The sequence below is a fragment of the Colias eurytheme genome, chromosome 23 (genome assembly GCF_061535395.1).
Source record: "Colias eurytheme isolate Ceu_HAF_F1 chromosome 23, ilColEury1 Martin Lab GWU primary, whole genome shotgun sequence".
NCBI lineage: Eukaryota > Metazoa > Arthropoda > Insecta > Lepidoptera > Pieridae > Colias > Colias eurytheme.
Window position 1 is genome coordinate 4,024,168 of NC_143002.1, and position 21,916 is coordinate 4,046,083.

The 21,916-nt window shown below is 32.5% G+C and overlaps 2 protein-coding genes across 2 annotated transcripts; one reads left to right on the forward strand and one right to left on the reverse strand.

Moving 5' to 3' along the window:
• Positions 1 to 2,349: 2,349 nt before the first annotated feature.
• LOC149898243 (uncharacterized) lies at positions 2,350 to 12,467 on the forward strand. Its single transcript, XM_090115552.1, has 5 exons — positions 2,350 to 2,584; positions 2,784 to 3,924; positions 4,074 to 5,268; positions 5,452 to 5,654; positions 11,663 to 12,467. The coding sequence occupies exons 2-5, from the start codon at positions 2,809 to 2,811 to the stop codon at positions 12,323 to 12,325; spliced, it is 3,177 nt and encodes a 1,058-aa protein (XP_089971678.1). The 5' UTR covers positions 2,350 to 2,584; positions 2,784 to 2,808; the 3' UTR covers positions 12,326 to 12,467.
• Positions 12,468 to 14,311: 1,844 nt separating this feature from the next.
• LOC149898244 (hexosaminidase D-like) lies at positions 14,312 to 17,485 on the reverse strand. The gene is made up of 4 exons (XM_090115650.1): positions 17,076 to 17,485; positions 16,449 to 16,640; positions 15,630 to 15,742; positions 14,312 to 15,293 (listed from the first exon to the last, which is right to left on the reverse strand). The coding sequence occupies exons 1-4, from the start codon at positions 17,427 to 17,429 to the stop codon at positions 14,312 to 14,314; spliced, it is 1,641 nt and encodes a 546-aa protein (XP_089971776.1). The 5' UTR covers positions 17,430 to 17,485.
• Between the last annotated feature and the right edge of the window lie 4,431 nt (positions 17,486 to 21,916).

Below are 21,916 nucleotides of genomic sequence, written 5' to 3' on the forward strand. Positions count from 1 at the left end.
ACGTAAATACATATGTACCACGGGCGAAGCCGGGGCGGACTGCTAGTGTTTCATAAACTACAAAAATAATTCACAAATGCAGTCAAACATTAACTATGTAAGTATGTAATGTTGATGTAGTGTAATCGAATTGCTGTCGACAGCAGACAATAAACGGAACAAAAAGAAAAAATAAATGCACAAAAGTTAACCACACATTCAAGCAAACATAAATTTTATTATAATGAAATACCTTTTCATAATATTCGAATAGCAACAAAAGAAGATCCAGTCATTCGTAAAGACAATGGTTCAACACAAATAGGCCCTTTAGAGAATTTTAATGTATTGTGGTATTATTATTATTCTACTAATATAGTAATATTATATTATTAATGCAAAAGCTTGCATGTCAGTTTTTTTCCTTCACGCAAAAACTGCTGAACTAATTTTCATGAAATTTGGCACACACACACAGGTCATAGAGGATAACTTGGATTAACACGTAGTTTATAGCCAAAAAATTCCACGTCGAAGGAAAATATGCGGGTTTTTTATGACTAAATAGCTAGTCCATACTATATAATATTATAAATGCGAAAGTAACTCTGTCTGTCTGTCTGTTACTCAATCACGCCTAAATTACTGAACCAATTTGCATGAAATTTGGTATGGAGATATTTTGATACCCGAGAAAGGACATAGGCTACCTTTTATTGCGAAATATGTACCACGGGCGAAGCCGGGGCGGGCCACTAGTTTACTATAATTCGCACTTTTTTTTTATTTTCAGAACACATCGGTATTGATGTCACTACTAGAAAATAGCGTGTCTGCTTACGAGGAAAGTTTCAAAGAATATTTGAAGCATATGAACGGCAATAATAAGACGTGGACTTTCTGGAACTCTATGTTTTATGCGGGAACTATTTATACTACTATAGGTTTGTAATTTATAGATATATTTTGTTTCAAAAGATAAGAATCAAGAGCTGAAATTATTCAGAAACCTCTATACCATTCCAACCACCTATAAAACATATTATTGTGGTAATATCTCTAAGGAATTCTAAGTTTTCTTCTATACAAAAAGTTATGTTTTCTTTAAAAAAAGCTTGCCCAGCATCCTGCGATAGATACCTTACTAATCCGAAGGGCCTACCTTATTACATTTTCAACAATCAGGTCACTCTTATTTTTTATTCCTTCAAATCATTTCTTAGCACACCGCAAACATATTTTCCTTTACGTGATTTTCCGAGAAATGGGATATTTCATATCCGTAGTAATAAGGTAATATGCACTGTATATACAATGGAATAAGGGTGTTTTTCCTTCTCACTTAAATGAGCTTAATTCTTAGCGGTCGAAAACCTTTTTTGCTATTCTTTGTTATAAAGTGAAGTAATTAAAAATAAACAAAAACATCACTTTGTTCGTGACTTTGTTACAACGTTTCATTTATTCTTTGTATTCTTGATGAGAGATCCAAGATGTTTGTTGTCATATTATTAATTATTAGTTAATACTATTTAATACACCTGTTACATATGTTATGGGAGCTTTGAGCTTTTTTTTGAAAGTGGGGAAATCTTGCATTAATAACCAAGGAGTGTGATTGACAACAAAAAACTTTTTTAACATACATCTGAGAAATGCAAGCCTACAAATCTTTAATGTACCATAATATTTAATTTAATTTATTAAATAAAAAAATTTATAGCAGCAATTTCAAGAAATCATAATATTATATCGTCAAATTACCAAACGCCTTACAATTTTATTGTAGCAAAACTTACCTCTCGACATATTTCATTTCGCAGGCGTATGAAAAGTGGTACAATTTATAAAATAAAAGGGAAAATATATTTTCAATCGCAGTTGCATTCAATGTGTTCAAAGTAAAAGAAGCAATTTTTATTTATATTCTTTTACCAGATTTACCGTCGGCACAATCCTTTTACATTAGATACAAAAAGATATGGCTTCAGCATAGCCTTTTATACATTGGTTCGTTTTCGATTTAGAAATAAAATACAATATTTGAATCGTTATATTTTATATTCTTTGTAGAAAAAAAAGTACTCCGTATATTGATTAATTATTATTGCTTATGGTAATAAAAATGTTTGGTTAGGTACCCTAAGTTCACTGTGCTATGAAAGATTCCTTGTAACAATAAATAATTATTATGTGCGTTAAAATTAACACATGTATTGTTGATGCAAATGATCATAGACAAATTATGTCCTAGACTTAGGTTCGGTGTCAAGATTCTCTCAATGATATTTTCACGCACACATCAAACATAGCTGTTTTAAATTTGGAACTTTGCCCGGCCGCTTGGCGCACTTTAGCCCGGTGCTCTTGCGCACTGAACGTAATCGGCTTCGAAAATTTTACTTTTTAACTCAAAGTCATATAAATAAGAGTATATTCTTTATATTGAAACGTTACACTTCACAATATTGTTACATAAATTATCCCCGGGCGCGTTGTTATTGTGAACGTTTCAAGCGACTGCAGTATTAAAATAGAATCTTTTATTAGACTGTTTTGACCCCGATTGTGATTTAGCAGTTTCTGGATGCGACTGTACAAAATGGTAAGTCAGTTTATTGTATCATCTTAAGTATTCTATCTATGTAACCATGCACCTTTCTGTCAACACCATATATTGGCACCAGTTGTTATATCGTTTGCCAATTAGAAGGGCTACGGGTATCTCATAGCATATTGACATTTTGTGTTTAGTTTAGTTCACAATTGATTTAATTCACACGAGTGGTATATATTTTTTCCAGGAGCAGTCGCACGCATTTTGTGGTTATGAATGAAAAAGAAGGGAATCCGCAAGTTACCATCTCATTGACGGTACCATCCATAAAAAACGAATCAGGAACACAAACAATCACTGGTGCAAAAGTATCTACAAAACAAGAGGACGACGAAATGGACGACACAGTTGAGAGACCGGCTATGTCTATACGAAAACGAAGAAATATTTCTAAAAACAGGGGTCAAAATGCGAGGCAGCGAGAAAAAACACCAGAACCCAGTAGAGCATCTATTCCTCACGAAGATACTCCGACTTCAGATGATGAGGATTTTGGACCACAAAGAACATCACGAGAAATTGAAGCTGATAATACATATGAAGAAATGAGACGTTTGGTACAAGAAAGGGCTAATAAAAAAGACCCTGTGTATGATTTAGACACTGATGAAATTCTTGAAGCAAGAGCAATGGAAGCTAATGAAAGGAGAAGAAGGAGTATATCTCCATTTGCTTTACCCGATAAAGATGAAGGCACTCATCTAGAACGGAAAGGTAGTTTTATAGATCCTTCAAACAAATTGTTGAGTACAAATTATATTGTGAGTCCAAAAGACGAAGACTCTAATCGCCGAGGCTCCCTAACATTAGCATCTACTGAGCCCTTAATATCTTCTAGAAATTCTTTATCACCACCAGGCACTGCTGGAATTTCACCGAAAGAGAAAGAATTCCCACATTCATTGCCTTCAACACCAAAAAAATTAGAAGAAATGGTTTACTCAGATGAAAAAAATGAAGAAAAACCAATTGATAAACAAAAACCACCAAAGCCAAAAAATAAAGAAGAAGAGAAAGCTAATAAAGATAAAGAAGAAAAACAAACTAAGAAACCTTCGCCCGTTAAGGTATCTGACGTTCCGACACCTACTTCTGGCGAGATAGTAACCAGGGTTATACAAGTAGAAAGAACTCCGAGTAAAAAGTTGAGTCAAGATCAAAAACCAGTTGTTGAAGTTCGAGAACGAGTTTGTAGAACGCCGAGTAAAAAATTGCCTTCAGAAGCTAAACCTATACTAAATAAACAAATACAGAGCAAACAACCGGAGCCCCAAAGTAAGGTACCTCCAGTAAAGCCAGCTAGAAGTAAATCAGCATCACGATTTGCGGTCAGTGTATATGTTAAATTATTATTCATAATTGCCATAATAATATTCTCAGTAATATTATATTTCTTACTGGTAAAATCAAATTAGATGAGAAAATATCGAAATACATAAAATATATTTGATACTAATGATCATAATGACGTTTACAGAGTAAAACAAGTGAGAGTGAAATGAGTGAGGATCAAATGTATCAACAGAATGTGAATGGAAGTGGTACCAAGCGTAAGGTGGTTCCAACACCACGTCGTTTCATAAGAAATAAGTCTCCTAGAGCGAATCGTTCACACTCAGTTAATAGAGTGGAAGATGTATTAGTCGACAAAACTGGTACAGGAATGAGTCAGACTAGTCTAGAAATAATTGAACTAATGCAAAAAGCTAGAGCTAGAAGCTTGTCAATTCCTAAAGAAGACCCGAGAGTACCGCCCGATTATAAAAAGTATAGTAGAACTTTGCAAACTCCAAATAAAACACCTGTTAATTTGAGAGGCACACGAGGCATATCATGCCCTAAAACGATCCAGATTATAAGTGATCGTGAAATTTTATCAGGCTTGACAAGCAAAAAAGTGGAGGTTGGACATAAAAAGCATAGTAGACAAAGTTCGGGCTATGTTGATGCTAGCCAGTCTGAATATACATCTAGTTGCTATTCGTCTTCACCAAGTGAAAACGAATATGAGTTTGATCTTTTAGAAAGGTCCGCTGAATTAACTCGCAAGCTTAACCTCTTAAGCCAAAGAGAAGATAAATTTGATGCAAAGGCGAATATAATTTTGAATCAGAGTACTTTTGACGACAATTATAAAGAGCCCAAATCTGTTTTAAGAAAGCGTTCTATTGTAGACGCCAAAAAAGATTCCAATATAACATCTAAGAATGAAGAAGCTAAAAAATCATCTAAACTAGAGAAAGACGATAGAAACGTAAAACCTAAATTATCGAGATTTAAATTTATAGCTAATTGGCAACAGTTCAAATATGAGTATCGCAACGATTGGGAGAAATTAAAAATACTAAGAAACAAGTGTATATGTGATATGCTAATATTGATTATTATGTGTGGTTCAGGAGGTATGATGTTCAAGTCTTTGGAAGGTTCATTTGAAAATGCTTATAAGTGCAGTACTAGGAATGTTAAACGTGATTTTATTGAGAGTCTATGGCGTGGAAGTCATTATCTTAGAGAAGATGATTGGAAGTCAATGGCTAGGAAGAAACTATTTGAATTTGAAGATCAATTGCATACTGCACACGAAGCAGGGGTGACGTCTTATAGTGGACAACGATCTTGGAATTTCATGAACTCATTCGTGTACTGTATGACTTTAATCACGACTATTGGTAAGAATTGGTATTACATTATAAACTAGAGAAGGATAATAATATTAAAAACAAACAAATAAAACCCTACAAATTCACAATTTACAGTTGTTCTCATTTCAAATTCACAAATACAATTCCCATTTGATACAAAATAGTTTTTCATATAATTATCATAATATTTTACTTAATTTACTTTTTCAGGTTATGGTCACATAGCTCCAAAAACAACGTATGGCCGAGTTGCGACAATAGTCTACGCTATAATTGGCATACCGCTGTTTCTTATAGTCTTGGCTGATTTTGGAAAACTATTTACAAGGATCATAAAGTTCTTTTGGGCTTTTATACGCAGATTCTATTATACGAGAAGCTGTAGGAGGGTCAGGAGAACGGGACCAGTGCAGGTATATTTTAAAATAGGTATATTATTTTATATTTTTCATAGATATAATATTAATTTAACAATTTAATAAAATAAGTGTAAGTTCCAGAGTTCTACTTACTAACTTAAATATTAACTTTTAAGCAATTTAGCAATGAATGTAAAACATTTTCTACAAACCCAGATTGTTAGCTAACAATAATTTACATTTCTTTTCTTATAATATCTACATACTTATTCAATTAATTAAAATGTTTCATTACCAAGAATAATATTATGTAAAAGTAGAAAATACCTTACACGATCGTATTACTATCTTAACATTTAAAATAATAAAAAAATAAAAATAAAAATAAAAATCGTTTATTTGTTTCAAAACACAGTGTACAATCATTTTAGAATACACTAGTCCCCACACTAGGATCCCCTGTGTTGTGGGAAACTAGTCTCTTCCTATGTTACAGAAGTATTTTTAGTTTCTAAAAATTAAAAGCTATACATTGCAGTGTAAGAAATATAACAAAAAACGAAAAACGAAAATAAAATATTTAACAAACTCCAGTGTATGTGTGAGCGAGTGTGTGTGCATGTGAGTGTGTTTGTGTGTGTGCATGTTTATGTGTGTGTGTGTGTGTGTGTGTGTATGTGTGTTTTATTTTTCACTGACAAGCAATGCTTCAGTTTCACTATAATTTAAGTTAAGTAAAAGTTGTTCTAATCTCTTTTTAAAAATATATATAGATGCATTTATTATATTTACATTTAATCTTTTAATGAACTTATTGTAGAGGAAAGGGCCCCTATAACTATAAAAGCGTTTGACAAAATAGGTATTACATTTCGGAAGCGTGAAATTGACTCGTCTTGGGGCTCTTGATGTTGGTGCAAAGGTTTGCTTAGACATTTTGTGGAACTTTTGTGCGGTAGCCAGAATGTAAAGTTGACGGACTGACAGAACTTTTGCGTCGGCGTAGAGTGTAGATGTAGCATATCGAAAAGGTTTCTTGTAAGCAACTTTGAGTATTGCCCGTTGAGCGCGCTCAATTTTAAGCATAAGGGTGGAACCGCCGCCTCCCCAGACTGAAATGCAATAAGAAATAATGGATTCGCAGAGTGCTTTGTAAACTAATTTTATTGTATGGGCATCGGCAACTGAGCGTAATTTTTTAAATATGTGTATAAGCTTTCTAATCCTAGAGCACAGTGTATTTATCTGAGGTTCCCAGGAAAGTTTGGAATCAATGATGACTCCCAGATATTTTATTTCATTAACTTCTACAATGGATGGACATAAACAAGAAGAAGAATTTGTACACGAATGTATTTGAAGATTTAGCGACGTAGGTGGGACAGAGCGACTCGTTATACTGAAACTGATGAATTTAGTTTTGTCAATGTTCAAGGTTAAAAGGTTGTCCTGTAACCAAGAAGCGACAGTAAGAAGACCATTTTGAGCTACAGCTTTTACTTCGTTCCAAGAGTTAGAATAAAATACGAGAGCTGTGTCATCTGCAAAAGAGAACAAATTGGTATATGGAAGGGAAAGGGAGCAAAGATCGTTCATGTACAGTAAAAACAATGTAGGAGCGAGCACGCTGCCTTGAGGCAAGCCATATGGGATGTTCATTAGAGTGCTATGTTGATTATTTATGCATACTCTTTGGCGACGGTCAGTAAGGTAAGAAGTGAACCATTGCAGAGCGATGCCTCGAACTCCGTACAATTCCATCTTACGTAAAAGAATGGGCCGCGAGACAGTGTCGAAAGCTTTCGCCAGATCCAGGAATACCGCGATGCATTTCTGTCCTGAGTCTAACTTATTGCTAATGCAATCAACAAGGGAGGAAACAGCACCGTCAGTAGACCTGTTCTGGCGAAAGCCAAATTGGTTGCAAGCAAGTAGCGATTCTTTTTCCAGATAGGAAAGTAGCCTTTTATTTACGACTTTTTCCAGAATTTTGGATAGCGTCGGGAGAAGAGATATGGGTCGATAGTTAGAGAACGTTAATTTGCAACCAGATTTATGAATTGGGATGACGTTTGCGATTTTCCAGTCATCTGGGAATGTACCCGTAGAAATACTGAGATTACATAAGTATGTAATCGGGGCAGCAAGGCAGGTTTTTGACATAATAATCGTTTTACTTGGAATATTATCCCATCCACAGCTAGAAGAGGTTTTGAGGCTACTAATTAAATTGGCAATTTCGAGTTCGTCGGTTGGTGTTATGAAAAAAGATTTTGTAAAATTAGGTATAGATGTCTTAGCGGCAAGAAGATTCTCAGAGGTATTGAGTTTTTGTAATGTTTTATTTGCAAGATTTTTACCTATGTTAGTAAAGTATTCATTGGTTTTGCAAAGAGACTCGTCAATGGAGTCAGAACATTTTAGTAAATCATCAGAATTAGAGTTAGACGAGTTTAAACTACAGATATCTTTAATAGTCGACCATAAGCGCTTTGAATTGCCTTTATTTTTCTTTAAATTTTCACTATCATGGAAGTTTTTAAGATTTTGGAGAATATTATTACAATAATTACGATAACGTATGTATTTTTCTTGCAGTAAGACATCCTTAGGGCGCTTCCTAGCAATGTTGTGGAGACGATCTCTTCGTCTAACGCAACGGAGTAAACCGGGCGTAATCCATTGTTTTCTAATGGCCTTAGAATTTGGAATTGTACAACAGCTTGAATTGTTTTTAATCGCTGTGTGAAGTGGATTGACAAAAGCTGCCACTGCTTCGTTAATGTTGTCGATGCTGTACAAGAATTGCCAGTCAATATTTTGAATATCATTATGAAGATTATCAAAATTAATTTTTTTAGATTTCTGTGAAGGAGGGAATGGTTCAAAATTGTTGAGGGTAACACCCACTATAACAGCATCATGGTCGGATACTGCTGAAGGACAAACAGCGACACGGCAAGATAATTGGCTTTTGATTTGTGCATGGTCTAAACAGCTGTCGCCCCGTGTCGGCAGGTTATGGCCTGAGGTTATTCCATAGTAAGCCAAGAGATCAAGATATTTATGGACTCTGGAGTCTGAACAGGAATTCCTTATATCGATATTGAGATCCCCTACGATAAATATGGACTTATTTTGGTACGATAAGATCAAACGTTCCAGCGATATTAAAAAGTCGTCAATATTGTGAAATGACGGGGATCTGTATATTGACATAATAACAATGTTGCTATTCAAAACGGTAACCGTGCAGTTGGCATCAGTAAACGAAGGTTCGTGATTCTCAACTTGCAAGCTCGATTTAAAAAGTAGAACAATGCCATCACTTTTATTTAAGAATTTGTTTGATTTAAATAGAGAGTAGCCAGCCAGATTTAAATATGTAAATGATTCATCAATCCAACATTCAGTTAGGACTATGAAGTCAGGAGCAAAATTGAGTCTATTCAAGAATAAGGAAAAACTATCAAAATTCTTATGAATGCTTCTTATATTTTGGCTTACGATGGTGAGATGACAAGAATTAAAGTAGTTGGAACAACTTTCGGGACATGACAAAAGTGCATTTTGAATAAGCGGCGTGTTATCAATGTTATTAATTAGCTTTAAGTTATCGAATGTTATAAACTATTTTAAAATAGAGGAATTCGAATATATATGCATAAAAAGAAAAAGTATGTACCTAAATAGATGTGAGATAAGATTATTGAATTGATTCCCAATATAGTTAATATTTTAGTATATGGTGAAAAATAATTATTTGTGAGTGAGATTGAGTATAGATGATTGAGTATATATGAGATGGTTAGATGACAAGAATAAAAGTAGTTGGAACAGCTTTCAGGACATGACAAAAGTACTTTTTGAATAAGCGGCGTGTTATCAATATTATTAATTAGATTTAAGTTATCGAATGTTAAAAATTATTTTAATATAGGGGACATCGAATATGTATGCATAAAAAGAAAAAGTATGTAAACAGAAGTGAGATAATATTATTAAATTTATTCTCAATATAGTTAATTTAGTAGTGTTAAGTAATGGTGAAGAATAATTATTTGTGAGTGAGATTGTGTATATAATGTGGAGTGTGTAAGGAATGTTGATATTAAGTTGTAATTTAATCAACAAGCTGGAGTTTGTACTGTTATTAAATTTATAATACGAATGCAAAGAGATGAATAGTTTATAAAAGCGATTATTTCTTACTTCTAGTCATTTATTGGTTTGAAGAGATTTAAGTTGGTTTTCGTTTTTCACCAAGATGTAGGGGGCCCCATCGTATTTTCTTAGATAGATATTCCCATTCGATATCCAGCAATATTTGTATTCATCCATTTTTGCGAAGTCACGAGCAAGGTAGAAGAGACGTTTGGCATTGGGCGTAAGCATTTCAGAAATATAAATAGAGGTGGGGGGACCTTCTATACCCAGGTGATTACAGTTTAATTGGCGGGTCTTGTTTTCTTTATTAAAATTTCGTGCAGCGTTTAAGATGTTAGTTTTGTGTAAAGTATTTGAAAACTCAATAAATAGGTTGGACATAGATTTATCTTTTCTATTCGTCGTACGAAAAACATCTCTTAAATCATTCGGTTGTATAACAATCTTTAGGGTTGAACAAAGCTTATATACGTAGTCATATAGCATGGATTTTGAAGTTTGATCTTTTTTGGGGACATTACGTATTTCTAAGATAGTCTTATTTAATGACCTTGCTAAGGTTTCATGTTGTTCCTCGAGAGCTGCAACTTGGAGGCTAACAGCTTTCCACTTAGCTTGCAAACCATCTATCTTATTTTCCACGTCATGAATTCTCTCCGTGATGAAATCCACAGCTTTTTCAATATCCTGAGTTGTGGTGGAAATTGACGAGATATTCGCTGATATTTCACTTATATATCTTTCCATGGAGTCTAGCCTGGTGTTTTGTTGGTTGCGAAAAGTATCAAGTTGTTGATTTTGTTCTCGCTGGAAATCTTTCAACCAATCTTTCATCTCGTTTCTGAAAGTAATAAACTCATCGTCCTCAGGTCTTGCCATCGCGCGCTTTTTATTCCGTGCAACAACATGATGCTTGTCACTATCACTGTCGTGCGACGAGGCTGCATTGCGATTAGATATATTACGAGATTTGCCTTCCATCGGGGAATACGGCATTATGCGTACGCAATAAGGTTCCTTTTGGCACTTATGACGAATAAAAATCAGTCGAAGATAGTATGAATGATAGATAAGAATAAGGTGCTAATTAGTAGTTTTAATAGTGGTCATCAGTGATTGGAGAATTCAAGGTCACACGGGATGCGGTGCGAAACGGACGAACTATTTGTATTCTTTCTAACGCGTACCGTACTTGATCGCGGTACTAGGCGCACATGAACACTCAGAGTTAGTCACTGTTTACACGGATCACTACGCACTTATGTTCTCCTATTATTTTAAAACTATTTACGCAGCTATTTTTTATATTTTCGAACGTTAATAATTATAATATTATAGACGTCTACTATCCACGACATCCGAGAGGGAAGAGGGAATTTATGCATTTTGTATTTTTTTGGCTACGAAATTGAAACACTTATTCCACGATTTTAGTTTTATCATATCTCATAGTATCTATATTTTTACAATTTAATTATATAAATAGTTGATATTTTGCAAATACAATAAATCCATTACATCCATTTATTCCAATCCTATAAACCCTACATCCTAACCTACGCACAATGTTTTATTTATAACTCAGTATCTTTATTTAGAAGCACAAACTCAGTGTCTTTTAAATATAAACATTCACGTGAGAATTGCGAAATCATTCAAACAATAACACGTATTCAGATAATCACACACACACACACACATATAGTTTATCTCACTCGTTACTCGTATTATAAAACATGTTTCGAGTAACCATTAAATAGGTAACACGAGCATTCCTCTTTACGAAGACATAAACAGAAATGAATAACGATTTCGCTCAGCGCTCCCGTAACGTTATTACAAATCCAAAGCAAACTTTTATAGCACATAATAAAAGGAACGATCTCAATTTTCAGGAAGTAATGAAAGGACTGAATATAGTCTACGATGTTGTACGTCGGCCGTCGCAAATATTCTCTGAAGAGGATATTGAGACGCTGCCAGATGGCGCTGCACCGCCGAAGGTGGAAAGAAAACCGAGTGATGTTCCACCACCCTTACCTCCAAAACCTGGACAACAAAAATCGGAAATCGATGGAGACCCAGATACCCCTGCCCCATCTGTATTTGAAATCGACGATGAGTTCAACTTGCCAATTTCAGTAGCAATCTTCATACTAGTAGTTTATATTATTATAGGAGCTGTAGGTTATAGCATTTGGGAGACTTGGAATTTCTTTGAATCATTTTACTTTGTATTCGTATCAATGTCGACGATAGGTTTAGGAGATTTAGTGCCAGATCATCCAATGTTCATGATGGCTTCCATATTGTATCTTGTCTTCGGTTTAGCTTTGACTTCCATGTGTATTAACGTTGTTCAAGTGAAATTATCTGATACGTTTAAGCAAGCGAGTGCCAAATTAGGAGCAACGATAGGACTAAAAGTTGCCGAAGAAGATGGTAGTCTTGTACCAATAACGCCTCCACCTATAGAAATAGCGCCTATACATAAAGGTAAAAGTGAGATTACTGAAGCAAAAACGGTGGATAGTACGGACGATGCCAAAAATAGATAAGCATAATAGGTACGGTAAAAATATAATTGAATCTAATTTAGTTTTAAGTGATAGGTCTGTAACAGAGTTATTTAAATTTTATAAGCTATACACTTTATTTATGACGATTTTTCTGTGTGTAAATAAACGTTTTACAATTTTCGTCTATGCATCTTTATTTATGCACACCTCATTACATAGCGAGAATTTTATGTCATGTGTAAACTTGACATAAAATTCTCATCTCATCTCATCTCATCATCTCATCTCTCAAGCATTATTTTAACGGGAATAAAATGAATATTCATTTTATTCCCGTTAAAATAATAGATGCTTTTAAAAATATTATACGATATCCTTCGGTCAAAAGCCTGGGAGGGATCTGGTATAAAGTAAAACGAAAAACGCGAACCAACAAAGAGGTTAATTTCTAGCTGTCTGAGCGAATGAATGGAATAGCTTGACAATGTTTTTCCAACACATTGTTACCTGTAATGGAAGTGACGTGGAGTGTAGACGCTGACTTCAAAAGCTTTGTGAAGAATTTAATTATGCCACCCCGTAATCCGACCGCCGACGCCCATAATGGCAAATGTTTTAACATCCGTCCCAGTTATATTAATTTAGCGATTTTATCGCTTTTGCTGCAATGCGTCTAAATTTTACTGAGATATTTCTTTTTAGATCTGTGGTTTATAGTCCCAGCTTTTTATGTCACGAGTAGATAACTTATAAGATAAAAAAATCTAAATAATATTCTGGATTTAGGACTTAGGATATTTCTTCTTTAATCTGTGGTATAAAGTCCTAATTTAGTCCCGAGTCGATAAAAATATCTAAGTAGGTAGGTACTTAAATAATCAACTAATTTATCTCGACATGTTCTCTTGCAAATTGAATTGTGTAAAGATATCAGTAACTATTAACGTAGACATAAATAATAAAATATTTCGCTTTTACAAACTCTGTTTTTAAAGCTGGATGTCAGTAAATTTTAGCAACAATCTATTTTAGGGCAACAAAATAAAGGAGTAAATTCTTGTTAAGGGAAGTGCCATGATACCGCGACGGGACACCTTTACGATTGATTGCCGTACACTGTATAGAAATCCTTTGTCACAAAGAGATATTGTATTATTTGAAGGAATATTGTTATCTATTGAATGTATATTTTCTATTTATAACTATTTCGTAATCATTTTGACCGATTCTTCTTGCCTGTTTTTAGATACAATAACTTTGTCTAATGAAGTTTTTAGGAAATTGATAGTGAAAAGTTATTTTCTTTTATACTTTGTATTGAAATATTATTTAAGAATTGATTTAGGTAATTGATTTTAATAATCAAGACCAGACATCTAATTGTTTAGTAAAGAAGAGCTATTATAAATAATTTTGTGTCCGCTATTAAAATCTCGACTTCCCTTTTTCCCGCCTAGAGCAGTAAAATGTTTCTGTAATAACATAAGAGCTTTCTGTGATCACAAACAAAAGAATGACAAAATAATATTCAATTTACCCTTAGGAATATTAAATTTTTCTTTTAAGTGTTTCAGAAAACAATATGATAATATTTTTATTCGTTCAATCTTGCTTCGTTGGTTACAGAGTGCGGATCGTTGAGAATAAAAATAAATATACTCTTAGAACAGAACTCTTAATAAAATTTAAAAAAATCAACATACTTAGATCTAAAAGAGAGAAGTTAAAGCAAACTGAAAAGTTAAACTAAATTAATTTCATTTGCAGCAATAGAAAGTGAACGAGACTATTCTCGTTTCTATTATTTCACGTAACATTAAAAATGATAAGAATCTAGTTACATACTATGTAAATTTTTATAATTTACTTTTTATAATAACTTTTTAATAATTTAAAAATAACATCACAAAATAAAATATTAAAATTATGTTTAATTTCAATATAATGTCCGTATATAAGATTACAATAATACTTACTTATATTAAACATACATATTATATACATTTTTTTAAATAATAAAATGTCTTATGCGTATGGTCTTCTATCCCAAGATCTTACTATCAACATATCATTTAAATTTTTAGACAAAGTATACAACAGATGTTTCCAATTATGAAGCCTATAATCAATATATTCGTTTATAAAGAAATTATCATAAAACGGGGACAACGAATTCCTTAACTTATTTTCTACGAACAATAATTCTCTTAAAGTTTCATTGCACCATTTAATATCTTCTTTTACTTTGTTAATATTAATATTATGAGTTTTAGAATAAAAATCAACAGAGGCCAAACCAGTTTCATCATCATTTACATTAAAAGTGATATCCGATTGTATAATATTTAGATGTTTATGTATATTATACAAATCATTCCCCTCAAAATTACATTGGCTTGTATCTAAATAATCAATATTGAGTGTACTGTCACATTCAACATTATCTATAAAATCACTGTCTAAATACCTCCTGATATATTCATTTAGCGTAAGCCGTTTATCATCTTCGGAATAACCAACAGTCTGAAAGTGTTTGACTAATAATAAATTTAAATATAAACTAGGTATGGCAATAGGTAAGAGTTCACAAGGCGGATCCATATGGCTATACCTCGACCAGCCTGTAAGTATAATTCCTTTGAAACTATACACGTCATTAGTCCCAGCTAATTTATAATTGTGCATTAAACTTAACCAACTAAAATGGTTCAGGAAACGTCGTTTCAAATCTGGGAAAGTGGCTACCCTTCCATCCGCACCTTTGAAGGCTGATGCTATCCAAATGTTTCCAAATTTCTCATGATATTTCATAAAATTCACATGAGATACAGATAAACTTGGTCTATAATCCCAGTAAACAGGTTCAATGTCCAGATTTTGTATGATATTATCCCATTTGTATATCGGTATGTTCCTTAAACCATCATCCCACATTAAGATGGTTGTGTTGGGGCTTAATAACTTCAAAAGTTTTGTAACTGACTTCACGTGCTTCACGAATATATCGCTGTAAATGAAAAATAGAGAATTAAGTATTTATTTAAATAATATATTTTGTTCCTAAACGAGTGATAGAGCAGATTAAAAAGAATACATATAATGAAAGCGGGAAGACGAATTTAAATGAGCTTAATATCAATTTGCACTCACTTATTTTGTTATCATAACCATTCAATAAATACAACACTAAGTTTTAACTATATCAATATATTATAATTTTCATATCACAGAGCAACATTGTTTGCCGAGTCACGGAGATCAAACATAAAAATAATCGACGCAACATTATAAAGTATCAACACTTCCCATCGCGCTATAATCGCATATTTAAAATGACACTCACGTATCGGTAAGGCCTCTCCTCGCACAAAGATGACATTTATTGATGTGGAACACTTCATCGCAACCGATGTGGAAATGCTTTAATGGGGATATATTATTGTGAAAGGTGACGACCTGAAATATAAAGACTCAAAGGTATTATAATAACGCAGGCAGACCTTTCAAATTTGGGCGGGTTGTAAATTGGCATATGCAATTTTATCTCTTGTTATGAATGGAAAAGGGTGCTTTATTCAGAGCTTTTCAGTTTCAGTCAGGATAAATTACTCTAATCTTTACGGTAGTATTGTATGTGTTAAAATAACCAAAAAAGGAGTATGTATCAAGTTTTATGTTCTATATTGAGCGACCGAGTTTAGGAGGTCATAACAATTCTGCTTTCGTAAACACAAAATGAAGTGGGAACGAAAGCTTACATAATTTAGAAATGGGCAATACAAATCCCTTTCCGATTTTTATGACGTGTTTGCTACATTTCGGCAAATATAATATATTAATGTTGCATTCGGGATATTTTTTCTGGAGGAGTTTCATCTTGATTTAATATAAGTATCTACTCTTATATATACTTAATTATATACTGCAATTCAATTTTAAAAGGTTTATAAGTTGCCTTGGATTGGTATTTCTATTTCACATACACACAAGATTTTTCCTTTGAATGGTGTTAAAATTATTCGTGATTACACGTATAAACATACATATTAACCAGCTGTATACAAAATGTTTCCTTTTAACCTTAATATAGTAAAAGTAGCTCCAACAAAAGCAAACAAAATGAAAAGCACGTTGCATCTTGCAACCCGTTGTACAAAATTACCTGCTCCACCATGTTCTTAATAAGATCCTGGCTCTCAACGCGGCTGGGGCACAACGAGTCGGGGTAAAGTGCCTCCTCCCGTAAATGCTGGAATTGTCTCAGTTTAAGAACATGCTCCATGTGCCCGAAACTTTGTATTAAAGGTATTAACTCGAAACCTGCTTGTGTCGCCGTCACGATAAAGTCGTAGAGCTGAAACATTCAATTTTATATTCGTTTTGTTACAGGTTAACGTTTTTAAGGAGTAAGTTTTAAGACAATTGTTATAGAGTATTGTGTTATGCACTTTGAAACCTTGTAAGGATATTTTTACAGTATATATGAGATAAATTGCAACGGTACTTGAATATTTAGGTAACTGTATCTCTGAATGACTTTTATGATATAGTGGAGTCTGGAAATCAAATGTAAAGCAAACAAGACATTTTAATCTCTTGTAGATGTGGTAAATATACATTTATTAAAGCAATCTTTTATCTTTTATGTTTATAATTTGTGTGTATTGTATAGTATAGTATATGCTATGCTGTAAAATTCATTAAATTGAATAATTGAAATCTTTTGAAGTAGGTATACAGAACAATCAACAATTAATGCAAGGAATATGGGATGATAAATGCTACTAACATCAGATCTTGAATAACAGTTTCTAGCACTTAAATTCACAAGTTTATCCTCATATGGAAACATATCTTCATATTCCAGCAATAGTCCTGTCACACCAAGCTCCTGTAGTCTTGGTAATAACGACTTTAAGTAAGCCAGTTTTGGAGGAGACCCTTTAAAATCTAAATGCACTATCACATTTGGTAGATTCAAAGCAGTTTTAACATCCGAATTCTTTGAAAACCAATACTCCAACACAATGAAGTAAATCACAACGTACAGAAGCAATAAACCGATTAACATAAGTATTTTCGTCCTCCATGATTTAGCAACAAACGCACGCATTTTAAACTTTATATATTTTTTGAAACGCATTTTGATTGACACTTTTGACGCTATGCCATCACTTTTATAGGAATAGATAAATAATAACTGCAGATATTTGTGTTATCATAAAGGAAACCCGATACGAACTGAGTTTGGCCTTTGCATGCGTAGGGATTCATTGTACAATGAATATAATAAGACTTAAGTGTCATTAGAGCTCGCACTAACAACGTTCGTTTATCGCATAAAAGACTTGCTCCCGAGTTTAATATTATTTATGGATCATTGTGGGTTGATTAGAGATCGTTTTAGTAAAAAAAATAGTTAATATTATGTAAGTGCTATTAGGTATTAATGAATTTATATGCTTTATTTGTACAGACCAATACAAAATTTTATATTACTAGATTTCCACCAGAAAGGAAAACCCGCATAGATCCCGTTCCCGTGGGATCTCCGGGATAAAACCTATCCTATGTGTTAATCCAAGTTACCCTCTATATGTGTGCTAAATTTCATTGTAATCGGTTCAGTAGTATTTGCTTGAAAGAGTAACAAACACAAACACCCACACACATCCTCACTATCTTTCGCATTTATAATATTATAGTAGGAAGTAGGATGTAGAGTTCATCATAATAAATGTAATAATAATAAGTGGCTAAGGCAATAAGCCGGTTATTCTGGACAATAGAACACATATTGCGTATGTAATTACAGAGAATACATTTATTTATTTCTTTCCATACGTATGCGTGTACGTGTATGTTAATGTTAAAGAAAAACAAATAAGTGAATAAAAAACATAGGAAGAGAATATAAGGATACCTTTGTTAAAAATATATCTAAACAAACGTATCAATTCTATAAAACTTTATTGTTATTTAATAAGTTTTCTGGATGTTTCTACAATCTTACAGACATAATATTATGGTGAGTATTGTTCTGTGTGCATAATCTACTCAGTTAAACTCATTATAAAGTTTCAGCCTATGAACTTTTATGCTTTCGCAACTAAATACTCAAACGGTTGAGTAAATTTTAGATAATTTGCTTGAACAAATGCTGCTTAATTTAAGTATTGAAACGGATATTTTCATCGCCCTATAGTAAAAACATCATAGAAATCATGCATAATTGCATATTTATTTTTTCGGCGATATAAAATTTATGTAATAGAATTAACGAAAGCTACATTTGCTTATTTACAACTAATTTTGTGATATCTCAGCAACTGATAACTTACCTAAGCCTACCTTTGCCTAAACGCATGAAAATTATATTAGTTAAGTCCTGAAATTTCTAAAGACATTAGTACATTGTTTGAAAACTCTAAAAATCCCAAGTGGGTTGATAATAATAATAATTTATTTAGTACATTAATTATTTAGAAATACAAGGCTATATTTCAACACTGGCAAAACTAATTCTAGGTACATGTATGCATAAATAGATTAGCGTAAATTTCAGCAACTAATTATATTTTGACGGTAATTAAACCAAAGTACGCGGTTTTAACTATTTTACACGTATCATGGTATATTAGAAGCTTGTTTATTTTGCTGTAAAATTAACAACATACATATTATGTTAGTTATAAATTATTCGTAGAAAATTATTATATTTTGATAATAGTTAAGATGCTCAAGTTTCTATTATATTTTGTAGATAACATTGTGTTGTAATTTTTAATGCAATAAGCAATAGTACAGTAGGTATTTATCAAAGATACTCTTCGATTTACATAAATATTGAGACACAACTGGATTTATTGTCTCAATCGTTTTCCAGTAAATTGTCAAATTATTCACGAGAAACAACAACTTGGACGTCGATCTGAAATGATCAATTCACCAAATGTTTACGATAATGTAAAATTTACACCTCTTTTACCAAATCAGTTAAAGGGAAAGCAACTTTATTCAGTTGAATTAAGGTTCTTCTGTGAATTGAAGGTTTGTCTCTGAATTGTTCTATTTTGAGATGCATTCTAACATCTTGTGATAATTGTGAGAAATGATTTGTATTAAAACGGACCGTTTGCATTATTAAGCACGTTTCATTAAGGTTATAATGGTTCGTTATACAGCAAATTAATATTAATGAACTATAATTTATTATGTTTAACTGTGATCGAGAGACGATGTCTGCTTTACAAATTTTGTTTCTATTTTCATTTCAATGGTGTGGCGGTTAAATATCTATAAATATCTTTATCATTCTATCGAATAATCAAAATATTTTATTAATTGAAACATTCACAGAACATTTTACTTGCATTGGTATATCAATTTGTTGCAATTATTTTTTTTTAACGAAATCATAAAGTTCCCATTTCTTTTCTATATAAATTGGTTCTTATTCCAAGAATTTTCATCATTTGCTGGACCCAACCATGCAGACACGTCCAACAAAGCTGTTCGAGGCTTTATACAGCATCACTTGGATCGAGATTGCTCTAACAGAATAATTGTAAAGAAGCTATATTTTATTTTATTTCATATGAAGTGTTTGTATCACTAGCGTAAAAAATAACGTAAAATGTAAATACGTGTAATATATTTCCGTATACAATTTTTCCAAGATTCTAGGGCTGGCATATTAAAAACTCAAACTCAAACTCAAACATTTATTTATTTAATTAGACTTCTTCTAGAAGCACTTTTGAAACGCCATTAGGTACATATTTTTAACATTTACCACGTTTAAAAGTTATCACATTGCATGTAGAGCCAAGCGTCTAACTCTAAATGTCTTTATTTATTGATTGTATATTATTATTGATTGTAGGTAGATACAATACGTAGCTTGGCCGTTTTGCCAACTTCAGATGGCGTAAGATGGAAACATTTATTTATTATAATAGTTCTTAAAGCCACAAAACGGCTACATCACATATTATTTGCGGTTACTATAAAATTTGTGAAGTCAAGGCATGTATAGGCACGCAGATATATTTGATAGTAATCACGCGCTGTTCCGTCCAGGTTTTGATTGTTCGTTTTATACACTTTCTTTTTCATATAATATATCATATTATTTCAAATATTTGGTCTCAACTCAACATTTCATATTAGTTGCCTCGCTCTAGCTGTGAGTTATCTTTATAAAACCGATTACTTGCAATACAGTTTTCAACTATATTGTTGGTTAAAGAACACATAATAATAGTATCATTTGTAACTTAGATTTTCATAAAAAATATATCTGATGTTAATCCCATATTGTGAAAGAGAGGCCAAAGTTGGGTTCATAATATCCCATATCTACAAAATAATTAATACATATTACTTACAGTAAGTTGAATTTGGACGTTATGGGTTAAAATGTCAAACCAACCATACGTAAGCAATGGGATTACAAATGTTATACGTTAAAATAGAACCGAAAGTATGCTTTTTGTGTTTTATATTATTAGCCTCATTATCTTGAAGACAGTATGATAATTTTTTGTATGAAAAGTAGACCATGGATATTTTGCAATCCATGTAGGATTTTTGTATGTAGAAATTTATGTAAAACAAGCAGACCAACGCAACTTTCTGAACTCGAAAATAAATATTTTTGAGACATTTTTAATTGCTCTACAACACTACTAATGGTCGTAGTCTGATAAAAGGAAAGAGCACAATAGCTTCCTCAGTAAGTACTATCCAACGCAATTTAAATATGTTTTCTATTTGAACCATTAGCTCCTTAATAATATTATAGATTATTACATAAAATTACTTTATCTGTGAAAGTGAAACCAGAGCCACTAATATAAGGGCAAGCCAAGATAAGCGACAGCGCCTGAATATTAAGTAGTCAATTTGTTTCAGTTTACTTCAAGTTCTAACTTCATTATCAGTGAAGTTGCAAACTCGAAAGTATATATTTGAGTATTATTTCGTGAGGGTTGGTTGTTGTTCTTTGGATTATCCATTTTTATGGAACACATTCTTTATTATTTGAATATTTCATGTTGTACGTATCTCCTTCGAACCACCTTCAGTTAATTTACATATAAAAAATGCCTTAAATCTTTTTTAAGCGGTCTGTAAAATTTAGAGATTTGTGAGTGTATTAGCTCAAAAATATTTGAACGTATGAGTTCTTCAAGCACGGTTTATAACAACCACAATAAATCATATAGTAAAGCCACACTCTATTTAAATTAATTATTGTCAAAAAATATACGTTACATTGATTTTGCTGCTAGTAAAAAGTGGATAAACGAAAATCAACACGTCCTCGTATTTGTTATGATACAAATAAGGGAATGTTTTTCATATATTACATAAACGATACGATGTAACGACAATGTAGGTGCAAGTTTTTGAAATACTGCCAGCATACCGCCTTGAATATCTGAGCTAGCATATTCGAGAAGGCTATATTAGGTATTTTGGTCACGTTAATGTTGTATAAGGATATTTTTTACGTGGTGTTATTTGTTTATACCTAAATCTAATAAATTTTAAAAAACGTCAAAAATATCGCTATATCAAAGCAATTGGTACAGGATTTCACTATCGGGCTGTTTATTTTTTTTA